Genomic DNA, 16,994 nt, shown 5'->3' with positions numbered 1-16,994 from the left:
TCAATCCATCCATTCGTTTTTACTTAGGAGGAAGAAATGTCAGGCTGGTGCAGGCTGGTTAGGTGCATGTGGTTATCTTTACCTAAATGAGTTCACTTTGTGGCTGCCAGGTTGGGCAGAAGTACCTGTCCCCTGTTAGGCTTAGCAAGGTTCTCCAGGAGTTTCTCCATGGGTAGAGCTTCTAGCTCCTCCAGCACATCTGTGGCCGTGCAGGCTGCCACTTTCTTGGTTGCTCTTTTTACCCCACTGGTGGATGAGCTGCAATGGTCTCCATTTGTCCCATATGTGTTTACTTCTTCTTCTTCTTTTGCATATTAAACACATTATTCTGTTTCTATGTATTTGCTATGATTTGCTATTTGTTAAGTAACATTGCTTCATTCACTATGCCGGGTTTGTGTGTGGAAGCATTCAGTTGCTGGCAAATCAAACATTCTGCAAATGAAGCTGAATACTCAGTTACATGTTTCTTTACATTTTATTATGTTACAGATTAAGTCATTTGTTCTTACTTTGTTTGTCTTTTCAGTCTTCATGAGGGTCAGGTGTGGGGAAACGCCCGCCCGGCATTTCCTCATTTTAAAGTCCTGCTGATGTCATGTGTGACATCAGCAGGTCAAACCAAGTGGAGGGGTTTGTTTGTCCATAGAGATGCTTCCTTTTGTTTGTTTTAAGGTTTAAATGGATTTGTTGAATGTGTTTCTTTTCATCAATACTGCCATTTAGTTGTGTAAATGTGCATGTTAGAAGTGTGAAGAGGTTTTGTGTTTAGAAATGTATAGAAACCAATCATTTACTGACAGCATGTCTGATGGAAATAAGTGCAGATTATGTATGAAGTCTAACTGCACACAGTAACTGTGTTACAATAAGGACTTAACAGCGCCCTCTGCTGGAGTGTTTCAGTACTGCGTTAACTAGAATACACCACCTCCTCACACCACCTGCTACAGCTCTACTCTTCTATGACTACAGTCATCCACAGCACTGATGTGAGGTCACATGGTTCATATGTAAGGAGCACAGCTGACCTCAGGTCAGTTTAATGACTGTGAGCAGCAGCTGTGTTATTGTCACTGTGACAGGGAGACACTCTCAGACACAGCGCTCATGTCAGCTTGTTCTCATGCAGGAGGATCAGGAGCTCCATGTTTGTCTTTCTGTTTGAATCATGATGTGTTTGTGCCATCAGAGTCTGTCATGAGTACTCAGGGTTTCACAGCAGCTCTTCTGGATGCTGACGAGGACTCCAACCTCATGTTTCACCTCTCTGAGCTTCTGATGTCTGTGAACACTCGTGTTTCTTCTCTGGGCTCATCTGGACAAAAACACCTTTCTGTGTTTGGCTGCAGCCTCATTCTGACTGACAGGAAGTGTGTTATCCATGAGCTGCACTTCTGTGAGGAAGTTTCCTGCTGTGTTTCCTGTCTGTGGACAAACACGAGTGTTCCAGCTGAGGACTTGGTTCCTTCCACCTGTCCATACAGGACATCACGCTGTCTGCAGCTCTGTAAATGCAGCTCCAGGTCCTTCCACGTGCTGCTCTGTATTTGTGCAGTTTGTAGTGTGTCCTGGGAAACGTAGCACACATGGTGTTCTTCTGCTGTTTCCTCCTTTCACTGAGTGTGAAACACTGACGCTGTGCTGTTGTTCACAGAGGGGAGCTGATTCTAGCTGCAGCTGGACTCTGTCATCTAACTGAATGTGTTGGTGCTGATCACGGGGCTCTGAGGGGGGAGCAGCAGGAGGACTCTGGATGCTGACGTCAGTGTATCTGTGGAAGCTCCCACAGCGTGTCTGTCATTCAATATTGTGCTGTATATTGTATCTATGCAAAGATGAACAGACTGTGTGTTCACTGGTCTCTGTGCTGCAGCTCTGATGTCATCATCACTCCCTCCTCCACCCTCAGCAGTCCCAGCATGCTGCTGTGGTGCACCCCACCCTCACTCTACACCTGAGCCACAGACCACACCCTCCACCTCAATATACACCACAGTTTTCTCTGCTGTGGAAATGAGATCAGGAGGAAATCATGATTATTATTATTTAATAAACGCTCACATTAATGTGGGCTTATTTGTTTCATATTAGAAACATTAGTTGAGTGTTTTTAGTATAAAATGGTCAAAGTCCCTCTTTTTGCTCCTCCCCTCACCTGTGGATGGACAGTGCTGTTACCGTGGTGACAGCTTGGATGTGTTTCAGTCCTGCCTGGTTATCACTGCAGGAATCTTTCACATTTATTACAGGTAATAACTCTGATTTTTCTGTGTATTATGAACCAAATGTATCCTGATACACACAGAGATGGATGAGCAGAGGTCACATGATGAAAGAACAAACATGGAGTCTTTGATTTATTTAGATATTTATTGATGAATGCAAACAAACCTGACACTGAACCATCGTCCAGCAGAACAAACCTGATCACATGACCTGCTGACCCAAACAGTGCAAAGCTCCATGGCAACAACAACAAACAGCCTCACATATGTTAACAGAGGCTGTTAGAAGCACAGAGTCTTTACAGTCTTTCTCCTGTTTGGACACAGATCTCTGCACATCTTCATCACAGTTACTCACAGACGTGCAGAGTGTGTGGATATCAAAGCTAAGTTTCCACCATGTTTGTAGTCTGTACTGGGACTCATGGAGCATCTCTCTATGAGCACTCAGTGCTTTAAACAGTGAGTCCCAGTTTAACCAGCAGCCTTCACACCACACATCACACAGACATGGAAACTTCAAACCTCAGACTGAAGACACCATCAGAAATAAACAGATTGTGATGAAGATGAAGAACTGGACCAGTTTGCTGTGGTTTCTTCTGTTCCTGTCAGAAATAAGAGTCTGGCAGCACTTTGCTCTCCTTCCACATGTTTAAGGAGGAAGTGAAGAAGAGTGAGTGAGTCGTCTTCCTCTGTGGGCCCAACATCAGGCAGCAGCCACGTATTTTTAAAAACCCAGCACACTGCTTCAGAAACACTGAGTCCAGGTGACCAGAGTCATGTGATCAGTCAGGTCTTCACTCAGGACGTCACTGCTTCAGGACCTGATTCAGAGGTTTATAAGGACGTGGATCATTGGTGCTGATGTTGTGTGAGAGCTGGTGAACCATGGGGAACATAAATAACAACCAGGCCATCAGCAGTTCTACCCCCAGCTCTAACACCTACATAATACACTATACATATAGTTATATAGGTTATAGTATGTTATATATAAACGTAGCTGAAGCAGTTTCATTTGTAGCTTCACGCTGCACTTCACATGTTTGTCCACCAGATGGCAGCACAGAGGCCTGTGTTGGAAAGCTTTGAGTAATGAAGCGTTTTCAATCCAAGCTTCAGAAAGCTTCATGTGGTCATCAAGGAAGCAACCAGGAAATATCTGCTGTGTGTAAAAACAGCAACACAAGAATCCAGGATGAAGACAAGAAACTCAAAGCTCACAAAACAGGTGGAGCTAATTTTGTGACGTGTTTCTGTAAAAACACCACAGAAGTGAATCATCAAAGTTTCCATGTGAGCTGATGATGCTGCTGCAGAGTTTCTGTGAACCTCCTGTGACCCCGCCTCCTCATACAGAGACATCTGATTGCTCTTCAAACTGCATCACGTGGACACATGTGATTGTGTGTTGTAGTATTGATCCCAATGCTGGTATCAGTCCTGGATCAATAACACTGGATGGATGCGTTCAGCATGGAGCCCCTGAGCTGTGTTACAGACAAACATGGAAACTGACAGGTCTGTGTCATTCACAGTCTGTAACACTTCTAAACAACAGAGGCTGACCCAAGTGCCTCAGAGCCAGGCACGCTCACATCACAGCTCTCTAAATAAGCCAGTTTCAAAATAAGAGCTGAAAGCTGTGTTTGCTTGTGTTAGCTTATTATTGTGGAGACTAACATTCAGTGATCATGTGTTCAGACTCATAATGATTACTCTCAGAAATCCTCATCTTTGTATTTACTGTGTGTTGGATCAATAACTGAGATTCATGGTATCACACAGCTGTGCTGCTGCTGCTGATGTCAGCACATCTGGAACAATACGAGGTATCTGCTACCAGACTGAGCAGGACGTGAGACCTGTGGACTGTTTAAAGCTGTCCCTCCACAGCTCACTCAGACCTGATCCACACCTCAGTGATATTCTCTGACTTCCTCAGTAGAGACAGAAACCATTCAGATCTGGGACCATCAGCTGACTGATGATGTCACACAGACTGTGTTTTTCAGGAACAGTGATTCTGATGTGAGCCTGCTAGCTGACAGCAGACCTGATGAAAGCACATGTTCACATCTGTGAGGACAGACTGGACTCTTTGACTGCACCTTGGTTCTCCTCAGAGGTCTGTACAGGAGCATGTCCACCCCCACTGAAGATCTCAGTCACTGTGAAACATAGAAAGCTGCTTGTGTGGCCTCTGCCTCACATGTAGATACAGCTACAGGTTTCTCTGTCAGTCAGACTGAAACAGTGTCCTGATGCTGCATCATTCAGCTCTGTGCCCCAGTCAGCATCACTGGGAGCTACCAGTGTTTCTGCCCTTTTCCTGTAACACTACACTCAGCACAGGCTCAGCTGGTATCCAGTGTTGGACTTTGGCTTCAGCTGCTGTGATAGATCCTCTAACATAGATCAGCTCTGCTACATGTTGTTAGATAAGTGCAGCTGCTGTCATGTCCTGATGTTTCTCTGGCTCAGCAGCTTCTCCATCAGAGGTTCACATGGAGCTGATCCAGTATCTCCAGTAACTGTGTTCTGTGCCTCACTGGTTCATCCTTCTGTCTGTGTGACGTCAGTCAGATGTTGAAGTTAAACTCTGTAATCTTCACTGTGTCACAGAGTTCAGTGAGTCCCGTTATTCACAGTATCAATCAGATCATCAGAGAACAGCTGATCAGCAATCAGTGGTGCCAACAGCGCCTCCTGTGGTGAGAGGATGCAATAATGCAATGTAGCATTTTTCCACTGAACACTTGCAGTCATGGAAACTGTCTGTTGGATCTGTGTGACGTTGCTTTCTTGGTTAGAGTTCCTCACAAATGTCCAGATGATTCTTCTAATGAGGCGTCGACCATGTTTGCAGTTCTTTGGAAGAAAACGTCGCCCTTTGCCATCCTTACTTTTTTTTGACTTCTTCAAATGCAGCTGAACTCCAGCTGGTATTTTCTTGGACTTTGCAGCTGTTTCTGGTCATCAGTTCATTCCTGCAAACCTCTGAAGCTGAACAACAATGATGCTGCATTGCTGGCTGATCCCAAAAGGTTGATTCTGTTCATCTGGACGTTTTCAGAAACGTTTGCTCACTGATCAGGTGACTTCTTCAGTCTCAGCTGACTGCAGCTTTACAACCTTACAAACAGCACATTTGCACAATGACTGAAAGCAGCAGCACCTGATATATATATGATACTAATATAATACATATACATATATAATCCATACTAATGATGAAGGAACTGAGCTCACAGTCCATTGTTCATTCAGTGAACTACTCAGTTTATTTTGGGCCTCAGAAATGCTCACTCTGTTTGTACATCACTGTCAGCAATAGACTCATTCTGCTGTGTGGACAGGAACACATGTGACATCACTTCCTGTTTGTTTGTGACTGAAGAGGAAGAAGTTTACAAGGAATCATTTAGAAGAGTTTCAAACATCAACTGATTGAATCCATGAATCTGAAAACGTGTTTGTGAGTGAAAGAGACAGACATGTACAGACTGAACTATCTGTTCAACAGTCAGAGTGTTTCTGTAACAGGAGACACTCTTTACACTCCACTCAGCACAGGGACACTGAGGCACCAGGAGACCAGAAACTAAACCCAGGATAAAGAGTTTGAGTGAATGTGGTGTTGAAGGTGTGGAGGTGGATCAGAGTGTCAGAGGAGACTCTGTAGAAGGACAGAGTGCCAGCAGGACAGTCCACATACACTGCTGCTCTGTTAGAGACAGAGGAGGAGGAGGAGGAGGAGGAGGAGATGGATGTTTTTATTTTATTGTGCCTGACAGACTGAGGACCATCATCAGAGCAGAACAGACTCCAGGACTGATCATTCCATCCAAACCAACAGTCATAACTGACTCCTTTCCTTCTGATGGTTCTGTAACTCACTGATATACAAACGTCTCCTCTCCACTCGACCTCCCAGTAACAGCGACCAGTCAGACCATTTCTACACAGCAGCTGATGAACATCATCAAATCTGTCTGGATGATCAGGATATGACTGAACCTCCTCCACATGTGTCACCTTCCTGTTGTTGTCAGACAGTTGGAGCTTTGTGTTCACTGTGTTTGTGTCGATTGTGAGTTGACAGGAATCTGATGGAGAGAACAAACACAATCCAGCTGCAGTTATTGATCCATCATCTGTTCATTGATTGACACTTTGATGATGACTCCTGACATGATGAAGATGGTTGAATGTGTGCTGCTTTGTTTTCATGAATCCCATTAAAAACACACTTACACTTCCTCAGACCTGGTCTCAACCATCGGACTCCAGCAGGCTCCACCCTGAAAGGAGGAGGGGGGTCAGAGCAGCACAGTCAGCATGCACACATGGACATTACATGGCTCTCACACACACACTGTTACACACTGAGCTCAAAGCTCGGCTCCACTGTTTTATTCAAAGAAATCTACATTTATTTATCAGCACATTTAAAAACAGCTTGAGCCAAAGTGCTGCACAGAGTAGAGAGAAAATAGGAAACATACACAGTAATGACTATAAAGACTGGTCAGGATTGAAAGCTACAGAGTACAAATGTGTTTCCAACCAGCTTTTAAAAATGTCCAGTGTTGGTGACGACCTGATGTGAAGGGCGACTGTTCCAGAGTTTGGCTGCAGCCATCGATAAAGCTCACCTCTGTTTTTACGTCTAGTTCTGGTCAGAAGCTGCTTATCTGCAGACCTGAGGGCTCCACTTGGATTATTTTGTTAAAGAGAGATAAGATGGAGCCAATCCATTCACAGATTTAAAGACAACCAGATCTGGAAGTGGATTCTACCACGTACTGGTAACCAGTGGAAAAAGCTGGTGATGGGTCGTCTAGCACAGAACCACCACTGGAACCAGACAATTGATGAGGGAGAGAACTGTGACAGCGCCGTTCCTTCACTTGACCTCAGTCGCTCTCGTCTGCTCCCTCGTAACACTGCTCTTTATTTGCTAAAGCAGGGAAGCCATTCACAGAAGGTGCATTTGTCTAAAAGTGCATATTGCAGGCTGCAAATATAGTCTGTCTGGGAAAGAAAGGTCAATTTAGCAACATCAGCCTTTCTGCCAACACCGCAGCAGATTGCATTTCTGACCTGTCAAGTGACATATATGACCAACTGTGTGAGAAAGCCAAATGTTTCAGTGTATACTCAGTCGCTCTTGATGAGACCACAGACATCACCGACACTGCCCAGCTCCCAATGTATGTCCGTGGTGTTGATGACAGTTTTGAAGTGATGGAGGAGCTGCTCACAGTAATTCCAATGCATGGCCAGACCACCGCTCAGCAGATATTTACAAGCTGTGTGATGCCATTGAGAATGTTGGTTTGCCATGGAAGAGGTTTGTTGGAATAACAACAGATGGAGCGCCATCAATGACAGGGAGGAAACATGGACTGGTGGCACAAAACAAACTGGAAGAGGAAGGCGTGGAGGAGGCCATTGCTCTGCACTGCATCATCCATCAGCAGGTCCTTTGCAGCAAATGCCTGAAGTTTGACAATGTGATGTCTATTGTTGTGAAATGCATCAACCAAATCAGATCCAGGGGCTTAAAACACCGAAGGTTCTGTGCTTTTTTTAGAGGAAATGGAGTCAGAATATGGGGATGTGCTCGACTTCACTGAGGTACGTTGGCTCAGCAGGGGAAATGTATTAAAGAGACTTTTTGAGTTGAGAGCAGAAGTGAAGCCTTCATGGAGAAGGATGGAGTTAGTGTTCCTGTGCTAACTGATCCCAAATGGCTCATGGACTCAGCTTTTCTTGTTGATATGACACATGAGCTTAATGTACTGAACAAGACGTTACAAGGCCAGGGGCAACTTGTCAGTGCTGCCTATGACAACGTGAGAGCATTCTCCACAAAACTGGCGCTCTGGAAAGCTCAGCTCTCTCAGACAAACCTTTGCCATTTCCCAGCATGCAAGGCACTCGTGGATGCTGTCATGGTCGGCTGTGTGGCAGGCAGGATGAGGACCCAATCGCAAAACTCACGGACTCAAGGGATGAACTCAAAAGGCAGCTTTATTGCTGACAAGATGACAGGAAAATACAAAACTTAAACTGGGCACAATAAACTAATACTTGGAGAGAGACACAGGGAAATCCACGCAGCATGAGGGAGACTACGACACAGAACTGAGGGAGACGCAGACATAAATACACAGAGGGTTAACGAGGGAAGTGGGAGCACACGGGGAACACAGCTGACACAGATAATCATAACGAGACAGGGCAGGAGTGAACACAACATGACGCATACTGACGAGAGACTGTCAAAGTAAAACAGGAAGTACAGAGGTTCAGACAGGAGGAGAGAGCACGGGGAGAACACAGACATAACAGGCTGGGGAAAACATGGAATAAAACACGAAAGGGGACAAGGGCTCATGAATACATAGAGGGGCACACAGGGGGTGAGAGTCACAAAGGGAAAGCACACAGGGAACCACATAACAGGGCAACTCAGGAAACAGAACCTAAACAGGGAACTGAATACAAAAATACAAGAGAACTAAGAATACTGGGCCAACACGGCCCAGGACCATGACATCACCCCCCCCTTAAGGGCTGGCTCCAGACAGCCCAAACACAGGAAAACAAAAAACCAAACAGAAAACGACCCAGGGCGGGCGGCGGGGGCCCAGGACGGAGGGCACGGAACAGAAAACAAAGGAGCACAGCAAACACCGGAGCCCAAGAAAAACAACCCAAAACACAGTGCAGTTCAGGGGGCCGACCGCGCGGAAGGCAGCGGCGGCGGCGAAGGAGACGACGGAGCAGTTCAGGAGGCCGGCCGCGCGGAAGGCAGCGGCGGCGGCGGCGGCGGCGGCGAAGGAGACGGAGCCGTTCAGGGGGCCGGCTGCATGGAATGCAGCGGCGGCTCTCCAGTGTTAGGCATGCTGGCCATGGCCTGGTGGGCACAGGACCAGACGAGGCAGGACCAGACGAGCGGAGACGAGGAGGTGCTGGCCGGGCTGGGCAGAGCCGCCAGCGGAGACGAGGAGCTGCTGGAGGGGTCCTCCTGAACCCCCAGCGGAGACGGATGCAGAGCCAGCGGGTGCGGGGTCCTCTGGCACCGCGGGCGCTGACTGTAGCGGCACAGGGCACGCAGCCGGCTTAGGATGCGACGGCTGGGGCTGTATAGGGCAAACAGTCAGTTTAAAGTGTGTCAGCACCGCGTAATCTTCAGCTGGTGAAGAAGGCTCACTAAGGCTTCCAGCTGAGGTGGGCAGTGACTGAACGGGTTGCTGGGCTAAGCACTGAGCTGGTGACAGAGACAATAACTGAGCTGACAAACTAACAGGCAATGAGGCAAAGGACTGAGGCGGTAACGGAGCGGATGACTGGGCAGACTGTGGAGCCGTTAACTGTGCTGAAGACTGAACTGGTGACAAAACAGGAAACTGTGCTAATAACTGAGCCACTGACTGAGTTATGGACAGCAATGCCAGTTGTAGTGGTAGTTGCGCTTGTGGTAGATTAGGTGTCTGGCTCTGGGTTGCTCTCCTTCTGGGAACAGGAACAGGTGCTAGGCCTGGCCTGGCCGAACACCAGTCATCCCCACCCGAGGAACAGCTACGGGTGCAGGGACGAGCTGGTCTCTGGCTGCCTTTACCCTGGGGGCTGATGTAGGTGCAGGAGCTAGCTGGACCTCTGTCGCTCCCACCCGAGGAACTGAGACGGGTGCAGGAGTCGGCAGGGTCACGGCTGACCTCACCCGGGGAACCGGAACAGGCACAGGCGACGGCTGGGTGTCCATCAACCCCACCCGAGGAGCAGGTACGGATGCCGGGATGAACGGAGCCTCTGCCAGGCTGGGGATAGAAGCAGGGACCGGCTGGACCTCAGCCACCCTCTCCCGAGGAACTGATACGGGAGCAAGGGAAAGCTGGGCCTGCGCTGCCCTGGTTACAGGAACTGGAGTTTGAGAGCAGAGTTCAGGAGCAGCAACAGACACTGGGAAAACCAAGTTATTGACGCCAAACTCAGTTTTAGGAGATCTAGGTTTAAAGCAAGCAGGTCCTAGGAAATCCACTGCTATAACACTCTCCAGGTTAGCGCTAGCAGTCCTGGAGGAGGTTAGCTCAGGGACAGTCACCGAAGCAGTTTCAAAACAGACAACATCAACAACTGTCTCTTGAGGAACGGTGTGCTGTCTAACACAGGTCAGAGAAGGAAGAACGCCAGAGACAGTTCTTTTCAGAATCGAGGCTGGAAGGACAAACACAGGTTGAGAAACAAAGTCAATTTTCATATAGTCCATAGGTGAACCAACTCGGCAGGCTGACTCAGATTGAACTGGATGGGGAGCCACACAGTCCAGGGACGAAGTAACACCCACAACCGTTTTCACAGCAACAGGTTCAGAGGAGTAGCGAACAGGATCAAGCATGCGTTGCCGTGGGTCACAAAACTTGACCTGATCAAGCAACTCTTTAACGCTTAACCCTAGTCTTTCAGTTAGCTTAGCAAAGGAAGCGACCATCTTGTTACCGCTCACTCGAGAAACTGAATGATTAAACACTGGTTGTGGACCTGACTGGGCACCACTGGACATGTCAAAAGACACAACGGGTTGGCACATGAAACAGTTACTAGAAGGAGCATCAGTTACAGAACACTCAGTCTCAGATGGTGGTGTGTGGCTGAGTTCAGACTGGAAAACCCCAGAGTGTACAGGCTGGTTAAAACAGTTCTGTGGGGCTGCAATGCTGGTAGCAGTGTGTGGGTGAGTCTGGTGTAGGATAGCTGTCTTAGGTTCAGCTGTCTCTACATGTAACACATTCATATCGGTTAAATCAAAGGACATACTGCGAGCTTTACAAAAATCAGAGGGCTCAAAAACACAAAGGTTGCTAGCAACTGGTGAATGATCCGACACCGAGGTGCCTCGCTGTATAGTGTCTCCAGAGTCCAAACACACAGTGGTGGAGTTATCCGATTCAGGAAACACAATGGCGGGCAAAACAGAGTTACTCACAGTGGTGGAAAAGTCATGAAGTCCGGGTCCAGAAAACTTGGGCTGAGAGTGTGACGCACAGTCACTCTCACCCAGGGATGAAAACTGCTCCGCTGCTCGGGAACGCCGGCGACGTGAACGCCGTTTTCTCCGGGAAGGGGGAGGAGACGAGCCGGACCGCGAATCCTCCAGCGGACCGGGCTGAACGTCCTCCGACTCTTCACACTGGAGAGGCAGCTCCGGGCGGATGCCTACGGTGGGAACGAGGAAGTCCCGGATGTGGGGGTGCAGCGCGCCGAACAGCCACGGGAGTCCGGACACCATCCGCTGTAGACGGACGGCTACGACCTCCCAGTGTTCGTCTCCTGGCAGCACTTCCCACTCCTGACAGTGATATTCCACCGTGTAGATTAAATCCTCCCGGAGCTCAGCGGAGGGGTTGTGAGTTGCTGGGTCCATGTCGTGGTCGTAGTCTTCTGTCATGATCGGCTGTGTGGCAGGCAGGATGAGGACCCAATCGCAAAACTCACGGACTCAAGGGATGAACTCAAAAGGCAGCTTTATTGCTGACAAGATGACAGGAAAATACAAAACTTAAACTGGGCACAATAAACTAATACTTGGAGAGAGACACAGGGAAATCCACGCAGCATGAGGGAGACTACGACACAGAACTGAGGGAGACGCAGACATAAATACACAGAGGGTTAACGAGGGAAGTGGGAGCACACGGGGAACACAGCTGACACAGATAATCATAACGAGACAGGGCAGGAGTGAACACAACATGACGCATACTGACGAGAGACTGTCAAAGTAAAACAGGAAGTACAGAGGTTCAGACAGGAGGAGAGAGCACGGGGAGAACACAGACATAACAGGCTGGGGAAAACATGGAATAAAACACGAAAGGGGACAAGGGCTCATGAATACATAGAGGGGCACACAGGGGGTGAGAGTCACAAAGGGAAAGCACACAGGGAACCACATAACAGGGCAACTCAGGAAACAGAACCTAAACAGGGAACTGAATACAAAAATACAAGAGAACTAAGAATACTGGGCCAACACGGCCCAGGACCATGACAGATGCAGGCACACCATTCAGTGCTGACGAGTATGTTGATGTCATTTTGAGGCTACAGGAGGAATTTGATCACAGGTTTGCTGACTTCAAGACACACAGAGCCACCTTTCACATTTTCTCCTTTGATGTGCAAGATGCCTCTTCTGTGCTTCAAATGGAGCTCATTGAGGTGCAGTGCAACTCTGAACTCAAAGCAAAGTTCAGGGAGGTGAGTGGAAAAGCAGACAAGGAGGGAGGAAGCAGTTGCTTCCTCCCTCAGGCCAAATCTGGCTCGGGTATGCGAGAGGAAACGCTGCCAGGTCTCTAGCAGCAAGGAGTAGGCAAGAGAAGCCATGTTCAGAAGAACTGTTCATTTTCTACAGTGTTCCATTCATGTTCAGAAGAAGGTTATAGGACTGTTAATACAGACATTTCAATCTAAACACAGCAGATATAGAAGACTGAAAAAAACACACAAGTTCACTGACTAAAAATATCTTATTATTATATTATTTATGTATTACAGATTGATTTATTTTCTTATTAATTCTTAATTTGTTTATTTATTTTTCATATTTTGTGTTAAAAAATAAAAATAAAGAGATTTGAGAAGATTGGAATTTTTTAACCATGCCTTTCTTGTAGAAAACCTAATGCGGCCCAGCCTCACCCAGACTCTGCCTGCAGCGGCCCCCAGCTAAATTGAGTTTGAGACCTCTGTCCTACACCATAAATCAGTAAGAGAGGGTACGACCTCTCTCATGGCCCCAAGTGGTGTGTGCATGCCAGAGCACTCTGGAAGGCACACAGAGTCTTTACAGACTACTAAGGATCAAACCTCTATCATCATGCAATCGATTATAAAACTAAGCATATATGAGTAAATATTTCTAAGCATAAATGACAATCAACAATATAAACCTTACAGCTGGTTTTAATAACAGAATTCATTTGTTTCTCAAATGAGAAAGAGCTATCGAGAAACACTCCTAAATCTTTAGTTCTGAACTTTTCCAGTGGGCCAAGGTCAACATTATTAGATAATGCTAATTCTTTCCCCTTACATTATAACAATGTGAGGGGTTAATGCTAAGTAGGCTGCCATTAGTGGCTAATGCTAATTTTAGATGAAAAAGCATTAGCAGCTAATGCTCATATTGTTTTCCTTTGCTTTGTAAGAATGACAGCAGCTAATGATACGAAGTCTACCATTATTAACTATTGTTAATTTGATGTAAATTAGCATTATCCGATAATGGTAACCCTTTTCCCCTGCATTATAACGATGTCAGGAGTTAATGCTAACTAGGCTGCCATTAGGGGCTAACTCTAATTAGGTGAATAATTATTAGCAGCTAATGCTAATATTGTTTTCCCTTCCCCTTTAACAATGTGAGCAGCTAATGCTAATTTGATGTGAATTAGCATTATATTAGTGAGCAGTTAATGCTAAGTAGGCTGCCATTATTAACTAATGCTACTTTGACGTGAATTAGCATCATGTGCTAATACTAATACTGTTTTCCCTTACTTTTTAACAATGTGAGCGGCTAATTCTAAGTACGCTCTTGTAAATAGCTAATTCTAATTTAGTGTGAATTAGCATTATTTAATAATGCTAACACTGTTTTCTCTTACTTATTAAAAATGATAGTAGCTAATACTAATACTCTTTTCCGTTGGGTAACAACGATGTGAGGAGTTAATGCTAAGTAGGCTGCTTTTAGATGCTTATTCTAATTAGGGCTGAATAATTATTAGTAGCTAATGCTAATACCGTTTTCTCTTTCCTTATAACAATATGAGCAGCTAATGCTAATTTGATGTGAATTAGCATTATATTAGTGAGGAGTTAATGCTAAGTAGGCTACCATTAGCAGCTAAAGCTAATTTGAGGTGAATAAGCATTAGTAGCTTATGCTAATACCCTTTTCTCTTGTGTTATAATGATGTGAGACGTTAATGCTAAATAGGCTTCCATGAGTGACTCCTTTCCCTTGCATTATAAAGATGTGAAGAGTTTATGCTACGTAAGCTGCAATTAGCAGCTAATGCTAATACTGTTTTCCCTTTCTTTATAAAATTGAGCAGCTATTGCTAAGTAGGCCACTTTTCTCTGCTAAGGATTTGTGTGACCATGATGGAAACTCTGATAAGCTAATGCTGCTAAGCTAATGCTGTTTATGGGCCCTGTTAGAATCAATATTTCATTCTCATTCGGTTGTTTGAGAACAATAACAGAAAAATGTGCACTTGAGAACAAATTTATTGTGAATTCAGCTGTGAATGTACAGTTTGTCATTATTTAAGCTTCCATTTCCAAATGTTAGCTGACACTTTATTAGGTACACTGGTATCTATATCAGGTACACCTGTGACCTAGATGTTCCTGCAAACAGACTCCTTGGAGACCCCTACATAAATATCCATGAACTATCCAGCTAGACTAGTGTGTCTGTCCCTGAAAATATTCCTGCATGTGTGATTGTTCATGTGTCATCTGCAGGAAACAAACAGGAAGTGAGTGAAAGACACGGGAAATGTTTCCAGCTCTTCCTCCTCTATCAGATTTTCTCTCCATACCTGAGAGTGTCCAGTCTCCAGCCTGGATCCTTCAGTCCAGCCGACAGCAGCTTCATTCCTGAGTCACCTGGATGATTGTAGCTCAGGTCCAACTCTCTCAGATGGGAGGGGTTGGCGCTCAGAGCTGAGGCCAGAGAAGTACAGCCTTCCTCTGTGATCAGACAGCCTGACAGACTGCAGACACACAAAACAACAATCTACAGTGGGGCAAAAAAGTATTTAGTCAGCCACCGATTGTGCAAGTTTCCCCACTTAAAATGATGACAGAGGTCAGTAATTTGCACCAGAGGTACACTTCAACTGTGAGAGACAGAATGTGAAAAAAAAATCCATGAATCCACATGGTAGGATTTGTAAAGAATTTATTCGTAAATCAGGGTGGAAAATAAGTATTTGGTCACCTCAAACAAGGAAAATCTCTGGCTCTCACAGACCTGTAACGTCTTCTGTAAGAAGCTTTTCTGTCCCCCACTCGTTACCTGTATGAATGGCACCTGTTTGAACTCATCATCTGTATAAAAGACACCTGTCCACAGCCTCAAACAGTCAGACTCCAAACTCCGCCATGGCCAAGACCAAAGAGCTTTCGAAGGACACCAGGAAAAGTATTGTAGACCTGCACCAGACTGGGAAGAGTGAATCTACAATAGGCAAGCAGCTTGGTGTGAAAAAATCAACTGTGGGAGCAATCATCAGAAAATGGAAGACATACAAGACCACTGATAATCTCCCTCGATCTGGGGCTCCACGCAAGATCTCATCCCATGGGGTCAAAATGATCATGAGAACGGTGAGCAAAGATCCCAGAACCACACGGGGGGACCTGGTGAATGACCTGCAGAGAGCTGGGACCAAAGTATCAAAGGTCACCATCAGTAACACACTACAACGGCAGGGAATCAAATCCCGCAGTGCCAGACGTGTTCCGCTGCTGAAGCCAGTGCATGTCCAGGCCCGTCTGAAGTTTGCCAGAGAGCACATGGATGATACAGCAGAGGATTGGGAGAATGTCATGTGGTCAGATGAAACCAAAGTAGAACTTTTTGGTATAAACTCAACTCGTCGTGTTTGGAGGAAGAAGAATACTGAGTTGCATCCCAAGAACACCATACCTACTGTGAAGCATGGGGGTGGAAACATCATGCTATGGGGCTGTTTTTCTGCCAAGGGGACAGGACGACTGATCCGTGTTAAGGACAGAATGAATGGGGCCATGTATCGTGAGATTTTGAGCCAAAACCTCCTCCCATCAGTGAGAACTTTGAAGATGAAACGAGGCTGGGTCTTCCAACATGACAATGATCCAAAACACACCGCCCGGGCAACAAAGGAGTGGCTCCGTAAGAAGCATTTGAAAGTCCTGGAGTGGCCCAGCCAGTCTCCAGACCTCAACCCCATAGAAAATCTGTGGCGGGAGTTGAAAGTCCGTGTTGCTCGGCGACAGCCCCAAAACATCACTGCTCTCTAGAAGATCTGCATGGAGGAATGGGCCAAAATACCAGCTACTGTGTGTGCAAACCTGGTAAAGACCTATAGTAAACGTTTGACCTCTGTTATTGCCAACAAAGGTTATGTTACAAAGTATTGAGTTGTATTTTTGTTATTGACCAAATACTTATTTTCCACCCTGATTTACGAATAAATTCTTTACAAATCCTACCACGTGGATTCATGGATTTTTTTTTCACATTCTGTCTCTCACAGTTGAAGTGTACCTCTGGTGCAAATTACTGACCTCTGTCATCATTTTAGGTGGGGGAACTTGCACAATCGGTGGCTGACTAAATACTTTTTTGCCCCACTGTATCTGTCACCAGTTGAGGGTGGAGAGGGGAGAAGAAAGCAGAGCATCATGGGAAGTCCACCAACAGCCTGAGCCTATAGCAGCATAACTAAGGGATGGTTCAGGGTCACCTGATCCAGCTCGAAGCTTTATTGTTATGCCCTTGAGTCAAAAGTCAGCGGTTGGTGTGTGTGCTGATTGAGCTACATAAGCAGAGTGATAAATAAGCTCAGAGTGAGACATCATTGCCACAAGAGATCTTTGTATCCTATGTGCGGAAATGGAGCGAGGGAGCGCTCTGTTCACTAACCTATCTTTGATGTACCCTTTCGTTTATGATGTCGTGAAAAAGTG

The 16,994-nt window shown here is 46.1% G+C and overlaps 1 protein-coding gene across 1 annotated transcript in view; it reads right to left on the bottom strand.

Annotated features, from left to right (window-relative positions):
* Positions 1-436: 436 nt before the first annotated feature.
* Positions 437-16,994, bottom strand: part of LOC147336844 (protein NLRC3-like) — a 167,489-nt gene continuing 150,931 nt past the window's right edge. The window contains exons 13-15 of the mRNA XM_086285648.1: positions 14,858-15,031; positions 6,489-6,535; positions 437-6,340 (exon numbers count right to left, since the gene is read on the bottom strand). Coding sequence (XP_086141774.1) covers positions 5,799-6,340; positions 6,489-6,535; positions 14,858-15,031 — 763 coding nt within the window. The 3' untranslated portion in view covers positions 437-5,798. The remainder of the gene's footprint in view (positions 6,341-6,488; positions 6,536-14,857; positions 15,032-16,994) is intronic.

Source organism: Aulonocara sp. 'chitande type north' Nkhata Bay, linkage group LG3, assembly GCF_057382095.1.
Source record: "Aulonocara sp. 'chitande type north' Nkhata Bay isolate Kocher_YH1m ecotype deep benthic linkage group LG3, A_spYH_male_GT1.1, whole genome shotgun sequence".
Lineage (NCBI taxonomy): Eukaryota > Metazoa > Chordata > Actinopteri > Cichliformes > Cichlidae > Aulonocara > Aulonocara sp. 'chitande type north' Nkhata Bay.
This window is presented reverse-complemented; position numbering and strand designations above follow the sequence as displayed.